This window comes from Danio rerio, chromosome 20, assembly GCF_049306965.1.
Source record: "Danio rerio strain Tuebingen ecotype United States chromosome 20, GRCz12tu, whole genome shotgun sequence".
NCBI lineage: Eukaryota > Metazoa > Chordata > Actinopteri > Cypriniformes > Danionidae > Danio > Danio rerio.
In genome coordinates this window covers 49619185-49639033 of record NC_133195.1, presented here as the reverse complement: position 1 = coordinate 49639033, position 19849 = coordinate 49619185, and the positions used below count along the sequence as shown (strand labels likewise).

General features: G+C 39.3%; 2 protein-coding genes across 2 annotated transcripts; both read right to left on the bottom strand.

The window, feature by feature from the left end:
* Window positions 1-3450: 3450 nt before the first annotated feature.
* On the bottom strand, window positions 3451-10830 carry taar14g (trace amine associated receptor 14g). Its single transcript, NM_001083055.1, has 2 exons — window positions 10072-10830; window positions 3451-3687 (listed from the first exon to the last, which is right to left on the bottom strand). The coding sequence occupies exons 1-2, from the start codon at window positions 10828-10830 to the stop codon at window positions 3451-3453; spliced, it is 996 nt and encodes a 331-aa protein (NP_001076524.1).
* A 4075-nt stretch (window positions 10831-14905) lies between these two features.
* taar14e (trace amine associated receptor 14e) lies at window positions 14906-15892 on the bottom strand. The gene has a single exon (NM_001082914.1). It carries the CDS (start codon window positions 15890-15892, stop codon window positions 14906-14908), a length of 987 nt encoding a protein of 328 aa, NP_001076383.1.
* Between the last annotated feature and the right edge of the window lie 3957 nt (window positions 15893-19849).

Here is a 19849-nt window from a genome sequence, read left to right as displayed (position 1 = left end):
TTGGGGTCGTTAGTTGCATTACATCATCATCATTAACGTTAGTTAACCTGCGGGCTGCATTTTTCTCACAGGGCTGCGAGAAAATTAATAAAACGAGCGGCACTGCGGCAAAATAATGAATAAAAAGAGTGAAGCTATGGTCAAATAAATAAATAGAAGAAAAAAGTGTGACTGCTGAGAGTGCAAGCAGCTAGGGACACCGGCCAAAAAACAGACCGGCCCACCGGGAATTCTCCCGGTCCTCCCGATTAGCCAATCCGGGCCTGTTGATGGAGATGGTTGGCATGCTTCTTTGGGATTTCTCCTCACCATAACTCTCCAATATGTGGGAAAGACAGTGAAGGTGGATTGTACTAAAGTTTGTTGGTTATTTTTTTGTTGGTTAGTTTGTTGGTTTGTGGGTTATTTTGTTTCGGCCTGTGAATCCCCTAAAACTTAAAGGGCTGTACATGCCTAAATACATTGAGTTGCTGCCATGTGATGCATATTAGAAATTTGCATTAACGAGCAGTTGAACAGGTGTACTTAATAAAGTGGCCGGAGAGTGCAGACCACATAGATCAACGAGTGATCCAGTATTTCTAATGCCTAGTTCAGACTGCGTGATTTTAGCCCCGATTTTGGCTCGCCGACAGGTTTTCAGAAATCGGCGACAAATGCCTGAAATCACAGGCAAATCGCTGCTCGTGCACGTAAGTGACAATCACACAGTATGAACTATCAAAGACGCGATCTGAGAGAATCGTCGATGAGTCACCGATGCCTGTGAGATATTTGGCGTGCTGAATATCTGGAGCTGTCGGCGATTCAAATCATGCCGTGTGAATTGAGTTTTGACTGAAAATAACATCAGCGATCGCCTACAGCCAATGAGAGAGCAGCATTCACTTGTGTGTGCGTGTGTGTATACCTGCTGCAGGCCAGCAGGAGGCTGGGGGAGAAGTTAAAAGCGCTCTTTTTCGGTTTATTTGGACCCACGAAATGGAGGAAAAACTAGTGGAGGTTTGACAGGACTCAGGAGCAACTGTGTCTGTTTGACGTTTCATACAGAAAGAAATTAGTTTATTATCAATGTTGAGGAGAAATGGCTAATTCCCTTTAAACCCAGGTGAGCAAACATGTACATGTTCAACCCCATTAAAGGCTTCTTTCTCATTATGTAGTTAATAACAAAAGATATACTACGTGTTTTTGGCTGTGAGACGTAGTTTGGACGAAGTTGTCGGCAATTCTTTCTATAGTAAAGTCATGCAATGTGAAAGTCCCTGTCGCCGATCCATCTTGCAGTGTAAACAAAGCAGCAACGAAACGCTAGCCCAGATAGTCAAGCAGTGTGAAAACATCTGTGACACGACTAGTTTGAAAATCATGTAGTCTGAACTCGACATTATATCACCAATATATCTAAGTGATCTCTCCAAAATGTGTAGAGATTCTTGTTTATTGGGACAAAATTAATGTGTCCAAGCACTTCATAAGACTATTGAGGTGTTAAACAATAATTCAGGCATCATGGTGGCGCAGTATCACTGCTACGCTGATGACACAGATTTACATCAGTGCTCTCCCTGATCTCACCTCTGCCACATCAGTTTTATCTGCCTGTTTACGGGAAGTTAAAGCCTGGATTAATCAAAATGTCCTTAAATTAAACAGTTCTAAAACAGAGGTTCTACTAATTGGGACTCCTACCAGTGTTAACCAGTGTAATGTTTTTAAACTCTCTGTTGATGATCTACAAGTATCTCCCTCTACCCAAGTGCGCAACCTTGGGGTGGTTTTTGATGCACAGCTTAGTTTTAACTCACACTTCAAACACTTGACTAAAATAGCCTTCTTTCACATACGTAACATTGCGCGGATTAGACCTTTTTTATCACGGCCTGATGCGGATAGGCTTATCCATGCCTTTATCACATCACGTCTTGATTTCTGTATAGCTCACTCTTCGGGGGCCTACCAGCAAGCTCTCTGAGACAATTACAGTACATTCAGAATTCTGCTGCACAGGATTTGACGCACACTTCCTCGCGCCACCATATCACTCCTGTACTTCAGCAACTTCGCTGGCTTCCTTTTAAGTCACATATTGATTTTAAGACTCTGATTTTAACATACAAAGCAGTGCATGGGCTAGCACCTGACTACATCTGTGACCTAGTCTGCATTCTTCATCCGGACTTTTGCTGTATCAGCCACACTGTGCACTGAAGACTATGGGTGGTCGTGCTTTTTCATACAGTGTGCCTAAGCTATGGAATGGCCTATCCATCAGCATCAGGAATGATGTTTCTCTGGACTGTTTCAAGAAACTTCTCACGATTCACATTTTTACCGTTGCTTTTAACTTTTTGTTAATTTCATCATCCAATTGTATTGAATCGTTCATATTTTATTGTTTTATTGTGCTCTTTTTTTCTACTTTTTTTATTGTTCTGCTTTGTTTGCCTTGTATGCCTTGTAGCGCTTTACGTCTGAGAAAAGCGCACTATAAATAAAATGTATTATTAGTGGTTAGCACATTCGCCTTACAGCGAGGTCGCTGGTTCGAGCCTAGGCTGGGTCAGTGGGCATTTCTGTGTGGAGTTTACATGTTCTTCCCTTGTTTGCGTGACCTTCCTCCGGGTGCTCCGGTTTCTATCACAAGCCCAAAAACATGGTGAATTGGGTAGGCTAAATTGTCTGTAATGTATGTGTGTGAATGAGTTTGTATGGCTGTTTCCCAGTTATGGGTTGCGGCTGGAAGGGCATCCGCTGCGTAAAACATATGCTGGATAAGTTGCCGGTTCATTCCGCTGTGGCGACCCCAGATTAACACAGAGACTAAGCCAAAAAGAAAATGAATGAATGAATAATAATTCACAATATAATGCATATTAACCCTTTAAATATCTGATTTCACAATAATATTTGATGTATTTTAATTAAACTGAACATTTTTTTTTTTGGATGGAAGGCAGGCACTGATCACATACAGAACAGTGTGGAACGCAAAAAACAATATTGCACTAATATACAATGATATAATTGTTAAAATGTAAGACATTAAGTGTAATATAATTACTTATTTCCAGAAATGCCACAGCAAATTAATTTTGACATTCATTTTATGTGGAAATTAAAAAAGTCCTGATGATACTTACTGTATCTAGACTTATGTAAAGCTCATTAACACTTTTGACTCATGCTGTATTTCAAATGATACTCATATGCCGTGTTATTTCATTCACAAACTTAAGACAATTTGTTCTAATAAATGCATTGTTCAACAATTCCATTTATTTAACAAAATAAGTGAGTTGACATTAAAGAAAAGTGTAACACAAAAGCAAAAAATCCTTCTTTCTCATTTTCTGCAGCACAACATAATGCAGAAAAAGCATAACCTGTAGGCAAATTCACCTTACAGCAATAAAAACGTAGGAAGAATTCTGTCTCACATTAAATTACCTACATCACATTCATCAGCGAGGAGTCTTTATGAAAGACTTTAAATGTGAAAATCAATTTTAAGCTTTTCTTAAACCAGGAATAGAATAAAGCGTAAATGATGGGATTAATGGTGGAGTTCAGGAAGAAAAATATTACAGCAACATCTCTGACAAAATTTATAACACTGCCATATGGTATCACTAAAAAAGTAATATAATACGGCAGCAAACAGAGGAGAAACACAGGTAACGCTTTCTTTTACAACCCGCAAAGTACCGCGTAAGTACAGTGAAATTACAGTGTACTTTTCTGTACGTACTGTGTAAGTATAATGAACGTATGTGTAGGTATGAGGGAACAAACCGTAATGCTTTGGTAAAAAGGGGGTAACAACCAGATGTTCATCACGAAAATTACCGCGTAAGTACAGTGAAATAACGGTGTACTTTTCTGTACCTATAGTGTAAGTATAAATAACGTTTACGTAAGTATAAGGGAACAAACTGTAATACTTGGGTAATAAGGGGGTAGCAACCAGATATTCAGCATGAAAGGTACCGCGTAAGTACAGTGAAATAACGTTGTACTTTTCTTTAAATTGCAAAAGAACAAACCATAATGTTTGCGTAAAAGGGGAGTAACAATAAGATATCCATCACGCAAAGAAATATATTAAGTTTACGATGTACATTTCTTCAAGTATTGTATACATATAAAGAATTATGCAAGGATGGTGACAACTTATTGCTATCTGCAAATGTACTGTACATGCACCTGCGTGAGTACATTAGTACTCTTATTCAGTGCTTGGGTTTTATATGGGGTGTTTAATGAATAAAAGGTTTACAACCTGTGAAATTATGAACCCTTATTGTATACTGTATGTATTTTAAATCTGCAATTCAATATAAAATATATTTCCATACACTACTTACCTTATGTTTACTCGTCGATCTCACCAAAGCCATCAATGTCTCCATAACTCACTATCAACAAATAACTTTGCATGACATAGGCCTACCGTCAGGGTTTAATGCAGATTAAAACAGGCTCGCATCTTTACTGCTGTTGCACAGGGGGGCTAACTGTTGCATTTCAGTAAATGTATAGCTGATGCTTTATAGAAAAATCTAGTAATTTGGTCTTCAATCAATAAAAACTGCTGCTGTAGTTTACTCTGTTCTTAGTGTTCAAGTATACACTAGTATGTTAAAGTTCAGCTTCTTCCCTCTTTGTTCCCTGTAGTTAAAGGGTAAATACAGTATTTGTTCCCTCCTTGTTACCTGTACTTACAGGGTAAATACCACATTTGAGGGTTGTAAATTAAAGTGAAGCTTTGTTCCTCCCTTGTTACCTGTACTTACAGGGTAAATACCACATTTGAGGGTTGTAAATTAAAGTGAAGCTTTGTTCCTCTCTTGTTACCTCCTTGTTCCCTGTACTTACAGGGTAAATACCACATTTGAGGGTTGTAAATTAAAGTGAAGCTTTGTTCCTCTCTTGTTACCTGTACTTACAGGGTAAATACCACATTTGAGGGTTGTAAATTAAAGTGAAGCTTTGTTCCTCTCTTGTTACCTGTAGTTAAAGGGTAAATACAACATTTGTTCCCCCCTTGTTCCCTTTAGTTTACAATGTAAAATCTTGAAGGCAGTGAAATAAATATACAAACACACAATATATTTATTCTTTACTTTGTAACCTTTATTTTAATAAATAAGCATTTTAAAAGACTTCATATTAATCAAACATTGTCTTGTCTATCATTGCCTATACTCATTCATTTTCTCTTTGGCTTTGTCCTTTTGTTAATCTGGGGTCGCCACAGTGGAATAAACCACCATCTTATCCAGCATATGTTTTACGCAGTGGATGCCCTTCCAGCTGCAACCCATCTCTGGGAAACATCCATACACACCCACTCACACGCATTCACTACGGACAATTTAGTCTACCCAATTCACCTGTACCGCATGTCTTTGGACTGTGAGGGAAACCGGAGCACCCGGAGGAAACCCACGCGAACGCAGGGAGAACTCCATGCAGAAACCTTTTTGATGTGAGGAAACAGCACTACCTACTGTGCCAACGTGTTGCCACCCAGCTGCAACCCATCACTGGGAAACATCCATACATACTCATTCACACACATACACTACGGACAATTTTACCTTACCCAATGTCACCACATATTTTTGGACTTGTGGGAGCACCCGGAGGAAACCCACGCTAACATGGGGAGAACATGCAAACTCCACACAGAAATGCCAACTGACCCAGCCGAGGCTCGAACCAGCGACCTTCTTGCTGTGAGGCGATTGTGCTACCCACTGCGCCTGCCTATACTCAAACAGCAAAATAACACATTATTTCCTTCCCCCTTTTTTTCTGGCATCTCTTGCTTGGCTTCCTCTTCTGCTCTTCTCAGCTTCCACTGAGGACTCTGATGGTGAGTGGCTGATGAAATCCCATGGGTCTTGCTGCTCTGCATTTATATAAAATATATGAACAGACAGAAAGGCTTTTAGTAAGCTATAGACATGTTTATTTTCCTGTTTAATGTGTGTGTAGTGGTTGTCCAACAATTTCACACACTAAACATTTACAGATACCATACCGACACTATACATTACTATCAAACAAAAGTACTATCATCAGATCATATGGGAGATTGTGATCATTTATAGTGATAATAATTAAAGCGCAGAGGGGAAAAGGCTTAAATAGTAGGCTACTGTGCTAAAGTCCTAGGCAAACGTTACTAGTAATTGGGTGGGGGGGGGGGGGGGCTATTGATATATCAAACTGGCATGCTACAGAAAATATCAATTTACATTTCCAAACATTAATTTTGTCATTAACTTTGCTGTAATTAACGTATAAAGGGAGAAAATCGTCTGCACAGTCAGTATGACAACAGCCACAGAGATCTGACCTGCTCATCATCCAGTCTTTCTGGAATGACATGAAGAAACTAAATCCATAGGAACTTTGGCAACATTTCTAAGATGTGCAAAGTAAACGACAGTAAACATTGGTAAATATTCGCTGCTGGCCGTTTAGATTCGGCCATGAACTAACGTTAATGTTACGCTAAAAACAAATGAAACAAAATAAATATAATCTGGTTAATGCACAATTTCTAATCGTAATCGTAACAATAGCCTTATTTACTGACAACGATTTACTCACATGTGTTACATGGTGACAAGACGGAGCAATTCCAAACGTCCCAAAAGTCTGAGCAAAACCTCGTGGCGTGCTGCTGCAGTTTGATTCGGATCTTTAGAGGCTTCTTGATTCACAACTCGTTTGAATCAACGAATCAGTAGGCGCGTACCTGAAGTGATACAATATCGCGAGATGGATTCAAATGCACACGGAGTTGTCTGTTGTTCTCGCGATGTTTTGATGTCACACTGATCGGTTTGTTGAAGACGAATCGATTCAACTCTCCGTCCTCCATTCCCAGAATTTCCTGTTCGCGGCAGTACAAGGACGGCAGCGCGAGGTAAATAAAACAAGTATTTTTATGACGTTATGTACATAGAAGTGTTTGTTTAGGTTTTTGTTTATATTTGATGTTTGTACCTATTTTTAACAATTACACCCTTTTCACAACACTGTTATGACGCGTTTAACGATCATCAGGATCTAAAATCCTTGAGTTTTTTTATATGATTTTTTTTATAAAATAACATTTATTTGTATTTACGTGTGCAGTATATAATATGATTACATGTGCGAGGTGTTTCAAACAGTGTCTATAGTCATGAGTAAATTAGAAGTTATTCTCTCTTCTTGCTGGCGTTATCAGTTTCACACTATATTTTTATTTTTCTAATTGTCGAGACAACACCATCGTAAAGTTTTCATTTTATTTGAGCAAAGAAGATTGTAAAAAAAATGTGTTGTACTTTCCCATTCAATGTGCTGAAATGTAAAAAGGGTCCATAACAGTACATCAACCATATTATGTTATCTTTCACTTTATTTAGGACTAATGATGGTTTAAGACATGTACTTTAATCAAAAACTAACCTTAGGGGTAGTTCACCCAAACGTTACATTTACTTACCATTTAATGAGTGACACAGAATTTAAATATGTACACTGAACTGCAAATAATCTTTACTTCAAAGTCTATACTGCCTGCACATATATTTAAGCCTTTTCCCCTCTGCGCTTTAATTATTATCACTATAAATGATCACAATCTCCCATATGATCTGATGATAGTACTTTTGTTTGATAGTAATGTATAGTGTCGGTATGGTATCTGTAAATGTTTAGTGTGTGAAATTGTTGGACAACCACTACACACACATTAAACAGGAAAATAAACATGTCTATAGCTTACTAAAAGCCTTTCTGTCTGTTCATATATTTTATATAAATGCAGAGCAGCAAGACCCATGGGATTTCATCAGCCACTCACCATCAGAGTCCTCAGTGGAAGCTGAGAAGAGCAGAAGAGGAAGCCAAGCAAGAGATGCCAGAAAAAAAGGGGGAAGGAAATAATGTGTTATTTTGCTGTTTGAGTATAGGCAGGCGCAGTGGGTAGCACAATCGCCTCACAGCAAGAAGGTCGCTGGTTCGAGCCTCGGCTGGGTCAGTTGGCATTTCTGTGTGGAGTTTGCATGTTCTCCCCATGTTAGCGTGGGTTTCCTCCGGGTGCTCCCACAAGTCCAAAAATATGTGGTGACATTGGGTAAGGTAAAATTGTCCGTAGTGTATGTGTGTGAATGAGTATGTATGGATGTTTCCCAGTGATGGGTTGCAGCTGGGTGGCAACACGTTGGCACAGTAGGTAGTGCTGTTTCCTCACATCAAAAAGGTTTCTGCATGGAGTTCTCCCTGCGTTCGCGTGGGTTTCCTCCGGGTGCTCCGGTTTCCCTCACAGTCCAAAGACATGCGGTACAGGTGAATTGGGTAGACTAAATTGTCCGTAGTGAATGCGTGTGAGTGGGTGTGTATGGATGTTTCCCAGAGATGGGTTGCAGCTGGAAGGGCATCCACTGCGTAAAACATATGCTGGATAAGATGGTGGTTTATTCCACTGTGGCGACCCCAGATTAACAAAAGGACAAAGCCAAAGAGAAAATGAATGAGTATAGGCAATGATAGACAAGACAATGTTTGATTAATATGAAGTCTTTTAAAATGCTTATTTATTAAAATAAAGGTTACAAAGTAAAGAATAAATATATTGTGTGTTTGTATATTTATTTCACTGCCTTCAAGATTTTACATTGTAAACTAAAGGGAACAAGGGGGGAACAAATGTTGTATTTACCCTTTAACTACAGGTAACAAGAGAGGAACAAAGCTTCACTTTAATTTACAACCCTCAAATGTGGTATTTACCCTGTAAGTACAGGTAACAAGAGAGGAACAAAGCTTCACTTTAATTTACAACCCTCAAATGTGGTATTTACCCTGTAAGTACAGGTAACAAGAGAGGAACAAAGCTTCACTTTAATTTACAACCCTCAAATGTGGTATTTACCCTGTAAGTACAGGTAACAAGGGAGGAACAAAGCTTCACTTTAATTTACAACCCTCAAATGTGGTATTTACCCTGTAAGTACAGGTAACAAGGAGGGAACAAATACTGTATTTACCCTTTAACTACAGGGAACAAAGAGGGAAGAAGCTGAACTTTAACATACTAGTGTATACTTGAACACTAAGAACAGAGTAAACTACAGCAGCAGTTTTTATTGATTGAAGACCAAATTACTAGATTTTTCTATAAAGCATCAGCTATACATTTACTGAAATGCAACAGTTAGCCCCCCTGTGCAACAGCAGTAAAGATGCGAGCCTGTTTTAATCTGCATTAAACCCTGACGGTAGGCCTATGTCATGCAAAGTTATTTGTTGATAGTGAGTTATGGAGACATTGATGGCTTTGGTGAGATCGACGAGTAAACATAAGGTAAGTAGTGTATGGAAATATATTTTATATTGAATTGCAGATTTAAAATACATACAGTATACAATAAGGGTTCATAATTTCACAGGTTGTAAACCTTTTATTCATTAAACACCCCATATAAAACCCAAGCACTGAATAAGAGTACTAATGTACTCACGCAGGTGCATGTACAGTACATTTGCAGATAGCAATAAGTTGTCACCATCCTTGCATAATTCTTTATATGTATACAATACTTGAAGAAATGTACATCGTAAACTTAATATATTTCTTTGCGTGATGGATATCTTATTGTTACTCCCCTTTTACGCAAACATTATGGTTTGTTCTTTTGCAATTTAAAGAAAAGTACAACGTTATTTCACTGTACTTACGCGGTACCTTTCATGCTGAATATCTGGTTGCTACCCCCTTATTACCCGAGCATTACAGTTTGTTCCCTTATACTTACGTAAACGTTATTTATACTTACACTATAGGTACAGAAAAGTACACCGTTATTTCACTGTACTTACGCGGTAATTTTCGTGATGAACATCTGGTTGTTACCCCCTTTTTACCCAAGCATTACGGTTTGTTCCCTCATACCTACACATACGTTCATTATACTTACACAGTACGTACAAAAAAGTACACTGTAATTTCACTGTACTTACGCGGTACTTTGCGGGTTGTAAAAGAAAGCGTTACCGAAACACAAAGACCAGAATCCCCAGCAGCATCGCAGCTTTTCTCTCTGATTTGTCGCTGATTTTGTTCTTAGAGGATTCTGTGCTGTTGTGAACCTGAAGGGCTCTTATAGCAGTCGCATGTTTCTTAGCAATGACAAAAACATGAGTGTATAATATTATAATGAGCGTACATGGCATTACAAACACAATCAGGAGATCAATAATTGATGAAGTCCCGTCGATATTATAAACACACTCTCCTGGACACACGCTGTCAGTGAAATTTCCATTAATATAAAAGAGAGTGAAGTTATAAATGAGTGAAAACAACCAGTTTAGCAAAGCTGCTGTACAGACGACATTGAGTGAGATTTTCTCAGAGTAAAAAAAGGGAAAACTCAAAGCCAAAAAGCGATCGACAGCTATTAAAGCCACAGTGTGAACAGAAACACTTGTTGGCTGAAAGTTCACAAATTTAAAAATCGAGCACATGACCGGACCAGAGATCCAGCATGATTCAATGAGCAAAGACAAATGAAGTGGTATCACAAAAACTCCCACCAGCAGATCAGACGCAGCCAAAGAGAGGATGAGGATGTTGGCAGGTGTGTGGAGCTGCTTGAAGTGACTAACAGAGATCATGACCAGCAGGTTTCCACACACGGTCAGAAGAGCCACAGCTGCTGCGGCCACATACAGAATCACATAGACAGATAAAGAAACAGATCTCTCTGGACACGAGTAGTCCTCACACATATCAGTTTGGTTCACTGCTGTAAGATTCATTGAATAAACATTTAAATGGAGTATGTTTTGCTGTGACTTTCTTCATGTGACAACTGTACACTGTAAGTACAGATCTCTCAAGATGTTTTTGTCTCTCCTGTGAAGATCTCCTCAGTGAATGTGCTCTTGTAGCTTCCACTACAGCAGATAAAGACGTGCTACACTGCCTTTTTATACACTTGACATGTTGACTCTTTCTGAGCATCAAGGGAAAAGAACATACAGCTGGGAGATCAACTGATTCTGTTCATCCAGAAAAACAGCCCAGGAAGGCTGTAATTACATCATCTACCAGCAGTAAATCATTTAGCATCATCTGCTTGAAGAGATATAGGCCAAAAATGAAAAATTTGCTCATAATTTTCTGACCTTGAGGCCTTTCAAGATGATTTTTGCTAAAATTTTAGAGCGGGACACAGTAAGCCAATGCCAAACAACTAGAGTCAATTAAACCCAATAGGGTTTTCGCCTCACGTTGACTCACATCTGTTTCCTTTGGACCAAAAATCCGCTTTCGAACACACCAAATGAATTTTTTTGTTTGATAGAACTTTAAAAGTCCATAAACACAGGCAAATCAAAATGAATACATTTTTCTCCTGATGAAATTGTGATTATTTTGGGCTAAACGAACCCTTTAACACAATCTTAGATTGCTTGCACAATATACAGGCGTTGGACAATGAAACTGATGCCTGGTTTTAGACCATGTTAATTCATTAGTATAGTGTTTCATCTCAATACAGCATCAATTCATCGTGGGAATGACAGATACAAGTCCTGCACAGTGGTCAGAGAATAGTCCACAGTGGTCCTGCAGAATAGTGGCCAAGTCTCTAAGTGACACTGGTGGAGGAAAATGTTTCCTGACTCGCTCCTCCAAAACACCCCAAAGTGACTCAATAATATTTAGCTCTGGTGACTGTGCAGGCCATGGGAGATGTTCAGCTTCACTTTCATGTTCATCAAACCACTCTGTTACCAGTCTTGCTGTGTGCGTTGGTGCATTATCATTCACATACACGGCATTCCCTTCAGGATACAATCCTAAAACCATTGGGTGCACATGGTCCTCTAGAATGGTTCAGTAGTTCTTGGCAGTGCCCATCTAGCACAAGCATTAGGTCTCGGAAATGTGATGTTATTGGAACCCAAAACCATCACTGATCCACAGCTGTGCTTTACTCTGGGCATGTAACAGTTTGGGTGCTATGCTTCTTTAGGGCCTCTCCTGTAACTCTCCCAGATGTGGAAAAGACAGTGAAGATGGACTCATCAGAGAACAATACATGTTTCGCATTGCCCACAGCCCAAGATGTTCACTGCTGGCACCATTGAAACTAACGTTTGGCATTGGTATAAGTGACCATGGTTTGGCTATAGCAGCCCAGCCATGTATGTATGAGATTTCGACAAACAGTTTTGGTGGAAACAGGACAGTTGAGGTGCACATTTAACTGGAGTGAGTTGGGCAGCTTATGGTTTTGGATACAAAAACCAGGCTGGTCAGATTTAACCATGAAACCTTTAACTCTAGATTGGCCAGTGTTTCAGTTTTATTGTCCAACCCCCATAGCATTTGAAGTGGTCGGGTATTGAACAGGTTGAATAGTCAGACATGTGCCATGAATACTGTTGCAGCAGCTTAATGTCGAAGGCTTGGCATCTCAATGCACGTTTTTACACACACAACCAATGTCCAGTCTTGCTTCCTCTTCAAGTTTAAATTCACTTTATTTAGCTTATTATAAATACATTGCAATTAATAATTTTGAACCCTTTAGCGACCTCAAAAGTGTGTGAGTTTGGTGTGGTAAAAACTGCATGCGTTCCCTTCCTCAAGTCTTCTTCTCTCATGCAAGAAACACCGACTTTAAAACCCTATGTGCACATATTGCCCCCAAGTGATGACAGCTCAAATTACATTCAAGTCAACATATTGGCTTCTACAAATACATTTAGGAAATCAATATCTAACTCACCCTTGCTTATAAGAGACAGTCTTGCACTGTTCTATTCTTTACAATTAAAACCCTTGTAGTCGCAGCGAAGTGCTTTAGATAGCAGACCCATTTCTCACAAGCCAGCTAAGGTCAGATTAAGTAATCTTTATTTCTGTACTGCTTTTACAATGTAAATTCTGTCAGTGCGACTTTATAAATGAACAGAACAAAAGAATAAAAACCAAAACAACATTCTGGATTATAAAACATGTTTAGCATATCTGGCAAGCAGCAGGGTAGAAGGTTTGTTTAGTTAGTCATCATATGTGGCCCAAGTTCTGGCAACCAGACCCAATCCACTCAAGTCTCATAATTCATTACTGTATTTGGGTCAAGTGAAAGTGTGTTGTATTTTGGTATGTGGGCATAGTACAGTATTGTGCACAATTATTCCTATTTCCTCAGTCAGAATCTGTTAATGGTATATGGAACCATACTGGGACCCATTTGCTTTAATAACTGAATCCCTTTATTAATCAATGAATCTCACATACACTACAGCCCTATATATTTTGGTTATTATTAAAAGAATGCAAAGATGACATGTAAAATGCTGAATGGGTTATTGTTAGTTGTCAACATAAAATGCAGGGAAAAGAGTTTACAAAGAAAAAGTTATGAAATAAATAAGAAAAATAAAAAAAATACAACAGAAGACAGAAAAAAACTACATGAGGGTTAAAAATGTTTGACAATCAAACTATTAAGTCATGTACAGTTAAAGTCAGAATTATTATTAGCCTCCCTGAATTATTAGCCCCATTTTGTCCCCCAACTTCTGTTTAACGGAGAGCAGATTTTTTTCAACACATGCTAATCATAATAGTTTTAATAACTCATTTCATCTCATTATGACAGTAAATAATATTTTACTATTTTAATAAAAAAATAATAAAATTTTAATAAAATTTGAACTATTATAATTAGGCAAGGTATTGTATAACGATGGTTTGTTCTGTAGACAGTCTGAAAAAAATAGCTTAAAGGGGCTAAAAATATTGACCTTAAAATGATTCATAAAAAAAAAAATGCTTTTATTTTAGCTAAAATAAACAATAAGACTGTCTCCAAAAGAAAAAAAATATCATCAGTCATACTGTGAAAATTTCATTGCTCTGTTAAACATAATTTGGGAAATACTTAAAAAAAAAGAAAAAAAAAATCAAAGGGGGGCTAATAATTCTGACTTCAACTGTAGCCTATCTGTTTTCTTAGTGGTAATAGTAGGCCTATGTACCAAAGTCACTTCAATATATAATTAATATTAACAGAAATTCACGTTGTGGATTTCATATTGCAGATACCACTTTATGAATCTTTAAATGTAGTTTTATTAAGACAAATATACATGGCGATATTTGAATGAGATCGAGTGAAGGACTGGAGTTTCCGCCGAGCGCCATCTCGAGGAGAGCTTCGATAAACAAATAAAATCATTTCTGTGGAGCTGTAGTTTCTCCAATGCATGCATTCAGGGGTCTGTGCGAATTTAATGCAGAGATGGCGCCCTCTGTCAGGCAGGATTTGGAAGACTTGTAAAGATATTTAACTGACAATAACAAAATAACAGAAGGGCATAGCCAAGAGATTATATAAAGAAACGTGAAATAAACTCAATAGTTGAGACCCAGTCATAAAAATTATATAAACACATACACATATAGTTAAAATATTACAAGGGGAAAACAAATATGTTAAAATGGCATTACAACAACATCCCACAAACAAACACGTGTAGCATCTAAATACATTTTTATTTTAATATATCGCTGTTTGTGAGTATCTTTTTGTATGAATCTTAGGTATTTATTTATTTTTAATTAGTTGAATAAATTTTAGAAGAGAGTTAATTGGAGATATGGTGCATAACGGTTGCAAATATTTGTTTGTGAGTTAAATTGCAGTGTGTTATGCATTTATTTTTGGTATTATCATAGTAAAAATCTTAGACTAAATAAACAATATTTATATGTTCATGGTGATGTTTTATAGCGTTATATTGCAAAACTTTGAGACATGCATTATAAAAACAGGAAAGGTGAAGGGAAGCATTTTGTTTTTAATTTTGTGACTTACATCACATTCATCAGCGAGGAGTCTTTATTAAACACTTTAAATGTGAAAATTAACTTTAAGCTTTTTTGAAACCATGGGTAGAATAAGGCGTAAATGATGGGGTTAATGGTGGAGTTCAGGAAGAACATCATTACAGTAACATCTCTGATGTGAAACAAGTTTTCACTAATGTATGGAATCACTAATGAAGTAATATAATACGGCAGCAAACAGAGGAGAAACACAAAGACCAGAATCCCCAGCAGCATCGCAGCTTTTCTCTCTGATTTGTCGCTGATTTTGTTTTTCGAGGATTCTGTGCTGTTGTGAACCTGAAGGGCTCTTATAGCAGTCGCATGTTTCTTAGCAATGACAAAAACATGAGTGTATAATATTATAATGAGTATACATGGCATAAGAAACACAATGAGAAGATCAACAATTGATGAAATCCCATCAATAATAGCAATACACACTCCTGGACACACAACATCAGTGAAGTTTCCATTTATATAAAGAAGAGTGAAGTTATAAAGGAGTGAAAACAACCAGTTTACCAGAGTTGCTATACAGTTCACAGTCAGTGAGATTTTCTCAGAGTAAAAAAAGGGAAAACCTAAAGCCAAAAAGCGATCGACAGCTATTAAAGCCACAGTGTGAACAGAAACACTTGTTGCTTGAAAATTCACAACTTTTAAAACTGCACACATGACCGATCCAGATGTCCAGCATGATTCAATGACCCAAGATAAATGAAGTGGTATCACAAACACTCCCACCAGCAGATCAGACGCAGCCAAAGAGAGGATGAGGATGTTGGCAGGTGTCTGGAGCTGCTTGAAGTGACTAACAGAGATGATGACCAGCAGGTTTCCACACACGGTCAGAAGAGCCACAGCTGCTGCAGCCACATACAGAATCACATAGACAGATAAAGAAACAGATCTCTCTGGACACGAGAAGTCCTCGCACATATCAGTTTGGTTCACTGCTGTAAGATTCATTGTGAAGCATTGGGTGAGTATGGTTTCCTGAGACTTTCCTCATATGAAGTTTAATACATGCAAAACAACAGATAAAGATTCCTGAAGACACTCCTGTATGTGTCTCTCCACCAGCTGTGAACGGCTCCTCACTGAAACACATTCACTGTTAAAGATGTGCCACAGCTCACACTGCCTTTTATACACTCGACATGTTGACTCTTTCAGCAGCATCAGGGGAGAAGAACATTCAGCTGAGAGATCAACTTGTTTAGAAAGGTTTGAGATAATCGTATAGTCTAATAACAAGTGGAATCATATGAAAAGTATAAAATAAAGTTGTCAATACTGTAATTCTTCACAAACTGTTTACATCTCCATGTTTAAGTATACTTACCATTTGACATGCAGAAAGCATCTCCACTTCACCCTGTGAGGCCACAGGAAACCATTTGTAAATGTTAAGAAAGGACTGTAATAATGTTATAAGGCAAGGACAGCTATAGGTGGATGATGTCTGGATTGTGTTCGCATAAACATAATTTGCATACTAATGTACATAATAGAATCATGGTCATCATAGTGGATCATGGTTGAACCCAGCTCAAGCAAAGCTCACCGACTATGTTATATAAAGTTTTCTAAATGACCTGTCAGCAAAATATATAGGAAATCTACAGGACATGTATGTAGACTTTGTTCTGAGATTGTTTCATTATTTTGGTGATGCATTTCTACATAATTATCAGGCGCAAATTTATCTTTGAAGCTCTTATGCAGTGAGTATTGCATACATTTAATAGTCCAATGTTTAAGTCAAATTTATAAAGGCTCATCGTCACAAAGTTGCCCTCACAATAACTGATGGTTGTGCAGGCAGTAAATTAAAGATTCATGAATGTCTCAGAAAGCTATATGGATATTAATAAGCACTACCATCGATATAAACATTGCAGGTATTTTGTTAGTGCTACATTTGTGCTGAAACTCGGGAGGAAGGAGGAACATGCTGTCAGAGAGCCCTCGTCACTGGGGGATGTTTGTGGTGCCATTGAGCTGGAAGAGCAAAGTCCGCCTGGTACACTTACCGCAGTCGAAGGAGCGGCTGTCATCCATGAGGGGACGGGAGAGTCACCACCGTTGGCAGAGAATAAAGACCTGCTGCTGTCCACCATGATGGGAAGGAGCAGCAGGCACCTCTGCAGTGCACATGCCCTTTTTAGTCTTGGATAGAAAGTGCCCTTCCAAAATGATCTGAAGTGACCCCCCCACCCCCTCGTCACTTCGCGACAACCACAATTCCCCTCCTTTAAATATTTTATCCTGCACATGCCCCTTGGACAGTCTCTGCACGGGGCTGAGGAGCAGGGAGAGAAAGGGAACAGGGGTCTCCCTGAACAGCAGGAGGCATCCCCTGCCATGCAGAGATGGGGGAGTTGAAAACTGCCCACCAAGGGCCAACCAGTGCTGCTATCAGGCATTGGGACTAAGGTTCTCTCGAGGATCAAAGAACAGGATGTTTTGGGAACTGGACCCATTTTTCCCCCCATATGCTTTTGCCTCCTTTCATTCTTGGCCTCTGTCATTCCCCATGTCTGTGAATCTGTCAAGGTGCTGGCCACTTGCCGGAGAAGGAGGCTGAGAGTAAGCACAGTCTTGGGGTGCCCCCTGGCCTGTAAGGCAGGATGGGGTCATGTCACAATGTGGGCAAGGCCAAGAGCTGTGGGAATGGAGCAAGTGATACCGAGCAGCAACTATTTGTGTACCAGTCTCGAGTCTCACGGGGAACTGTAAACCTAAAAGGAGGATTGACAACAGAAGATGATGAGAGAGGACCAGGCCTGGACACTGTTTGTTTTACGTTCAGGTTGGTTGTAGCCTCCGTAAGTAGTTGCTGCCTGTTTGCTTTATTTTTCATAATTAATTTTTTTGAAAGTTTGTTCTCCACCTCCTTCTTCTGGATGGCCCTGGCCCATAAAACTTTGCAACAATTAGCTCAGACTTTTTCAGGAGGTTTGTTTAAGAAGTGCTGCACACTTGACTCTTGAAAAGCCTGTTTACATTGTGTATACTGAAACCAATCAGAGGAAAACTGAGATTCTGCTGAAGTGTTTCCAGAAATGTGTGCCATATGCATCAGGCGTTTAGCCAAAGTTCCATGGGTTGAGTTTTGTGTCACATCTGAATCTGAAAGTACATAGAAGAAAGAACAGTATATGCTGTATGTCCTGGAGTATTGTTCAACAGCCATTCATATCTTGCATCTATAATGTATCACATGTCTGAAACATTAGCAGGCAAAATATATGATATAAGTAATAAACAAGTGGTGTTGAGGGAACTTCATAAGGGAAAAGGTCATTTATGGCCCAAAAATAAGAATCCCTAAAGAGCCGAACAACCAATAGTACATATATTGTCATTCCATCAATCAAATAACAACATTGTGCTACAGTCTCAACGAGAAACTTGAGTTCTTTTTCCCAGATACTGTCTTCAGCTCCTCAAGGGGATCTCGAGGCATTTCAAAGCAAGTCGAGAGGCATAGCCCCTCCAGCATGTCCCAGGTTTTCCCCTAGGCCTCCTACCGTTGAGACAAGCCCAGAACACATCTCCAGGTAGATATCCAGAAGGCAATCCCTAACAGATACCTAAGCCACCAACCGGCTTCTCTTGATGTGGAGGAACAGTGTCACTCCTCTGAGCTCCTGTGTGACAGCTTCTCATCCTATATCTGAGACCCGATGAAGCCAACAGGACAAGCAAACATGAAGTTATGTGGTCCACGATCCAGCATACACTCAAACTCATAGTCTTGAGTCTTTCTCGGAATGTGGTCAAAGCTTTGCTGGAGGAGAAAGTTAAAAATCACTGACACTTGAGTCAGACGTTTCCAGTCTCCATTCACAATATGGTTAGGCCTGCTGGGTCTGTCTAGTCGTCTAATTTGCTAGCAGATCTAACTCATCAACAGGTGGTGATCAATTGACAACTCTGCGGCTCTCTTTGCCCCGAGTGCCATCTGGTCAGAGGCCAGATGAAATGACCACAAAGTCCATGCTCAACCTCCAACCTAGGGTGTCATGGTGCCAAGTGCACTGTTGGATACCCTTATGCCTGAACACAGTGTTCATTATGAACAAACCATGACTAGCACAGAAATCCAACAACAGAACAACACTCAGATTCAGATCATTGAGACTGTACCTTCCAATCACACCTCGTTAGATGTCACTGGCCATTTGAGTGTTGAAGTCTCCAAGTGAAACAATGGAGTGTGGTCCGTGATGATTAATAAAATGCAATTTATTGGCTAAACTGGTACATTTTTCAGGATTGCACTCAACAACAGCTTGCCCCACTAGTTAATAGTTTATCAGACTTTATTTGGAGTGGGTTAGTTGAGGGCATTAGACTGATGGAACCAGGGGACCCCAAGTGGACATTAGTCCAGTTTATTGACTTTGTGCTGTGGTGTTGTGGATCCCCTTTAAAAGTAGGGAAAGCAGAGAAGTAATCTTCTAAATATGTTTTGTTTGGGGGCAGTAACTGGCTTTTACAGATGGCCACATGTCTTGCCAGTTGCCTCAACAACACCATGCCACCAATAACAATTGCCTAACCTGTTATCCTACCTTCTGCTCCCCAGTTCACTTCTGCATTAGTATATAAGATGTCCACCAGCCCAATGTCAGTACCCAACTGCAGCAAGCCAAGTGTTAGCTCACAATGTGGCTGCCGGTACCACTTCCCAAAAACACTGTCATGATCCTGAGCCTTACCCCATCATGGCCAGTGTTTCTGAATCCTCACTCTCAAGCCCCTTTGTGCCCTTGCTCTTAAGTGCTATAGAGCCCTTGCTCTTAAATGTCATGTATTTAGGAAGGTTCTTCATCTCAGCTACTTTGCCCACTATGGGGTTTGACCCCCAGCTTGCCCCACTATGACCTCCAGTCCTGCCCTGTCCACCTGATTGTC

Bases quoted from the DNA above. Each gene is read 5' to 3' on its own strand.
- taar14g (NM_001083055.1), bottom strand. From the start codon at position 10,830: ATGAATCTTACAGCAGTGAACCAAACTGATATGTGTGAGGACTACTCG. The intron at 3,688-10,071 runs GTGTTTCGGTAA...GGGTTGTAAAAG, and splicing joins TGCTGGGGATTCTGGTCTTT to AAAGCGTTACCTGTGTTTCT.
- taar14e (NM_001082914.1), bottom strand. From the start codon at position 15,892: ATGAATCTTACAGCAGTGAACCAAACTGATATGTGCGAGGACTTCTCG.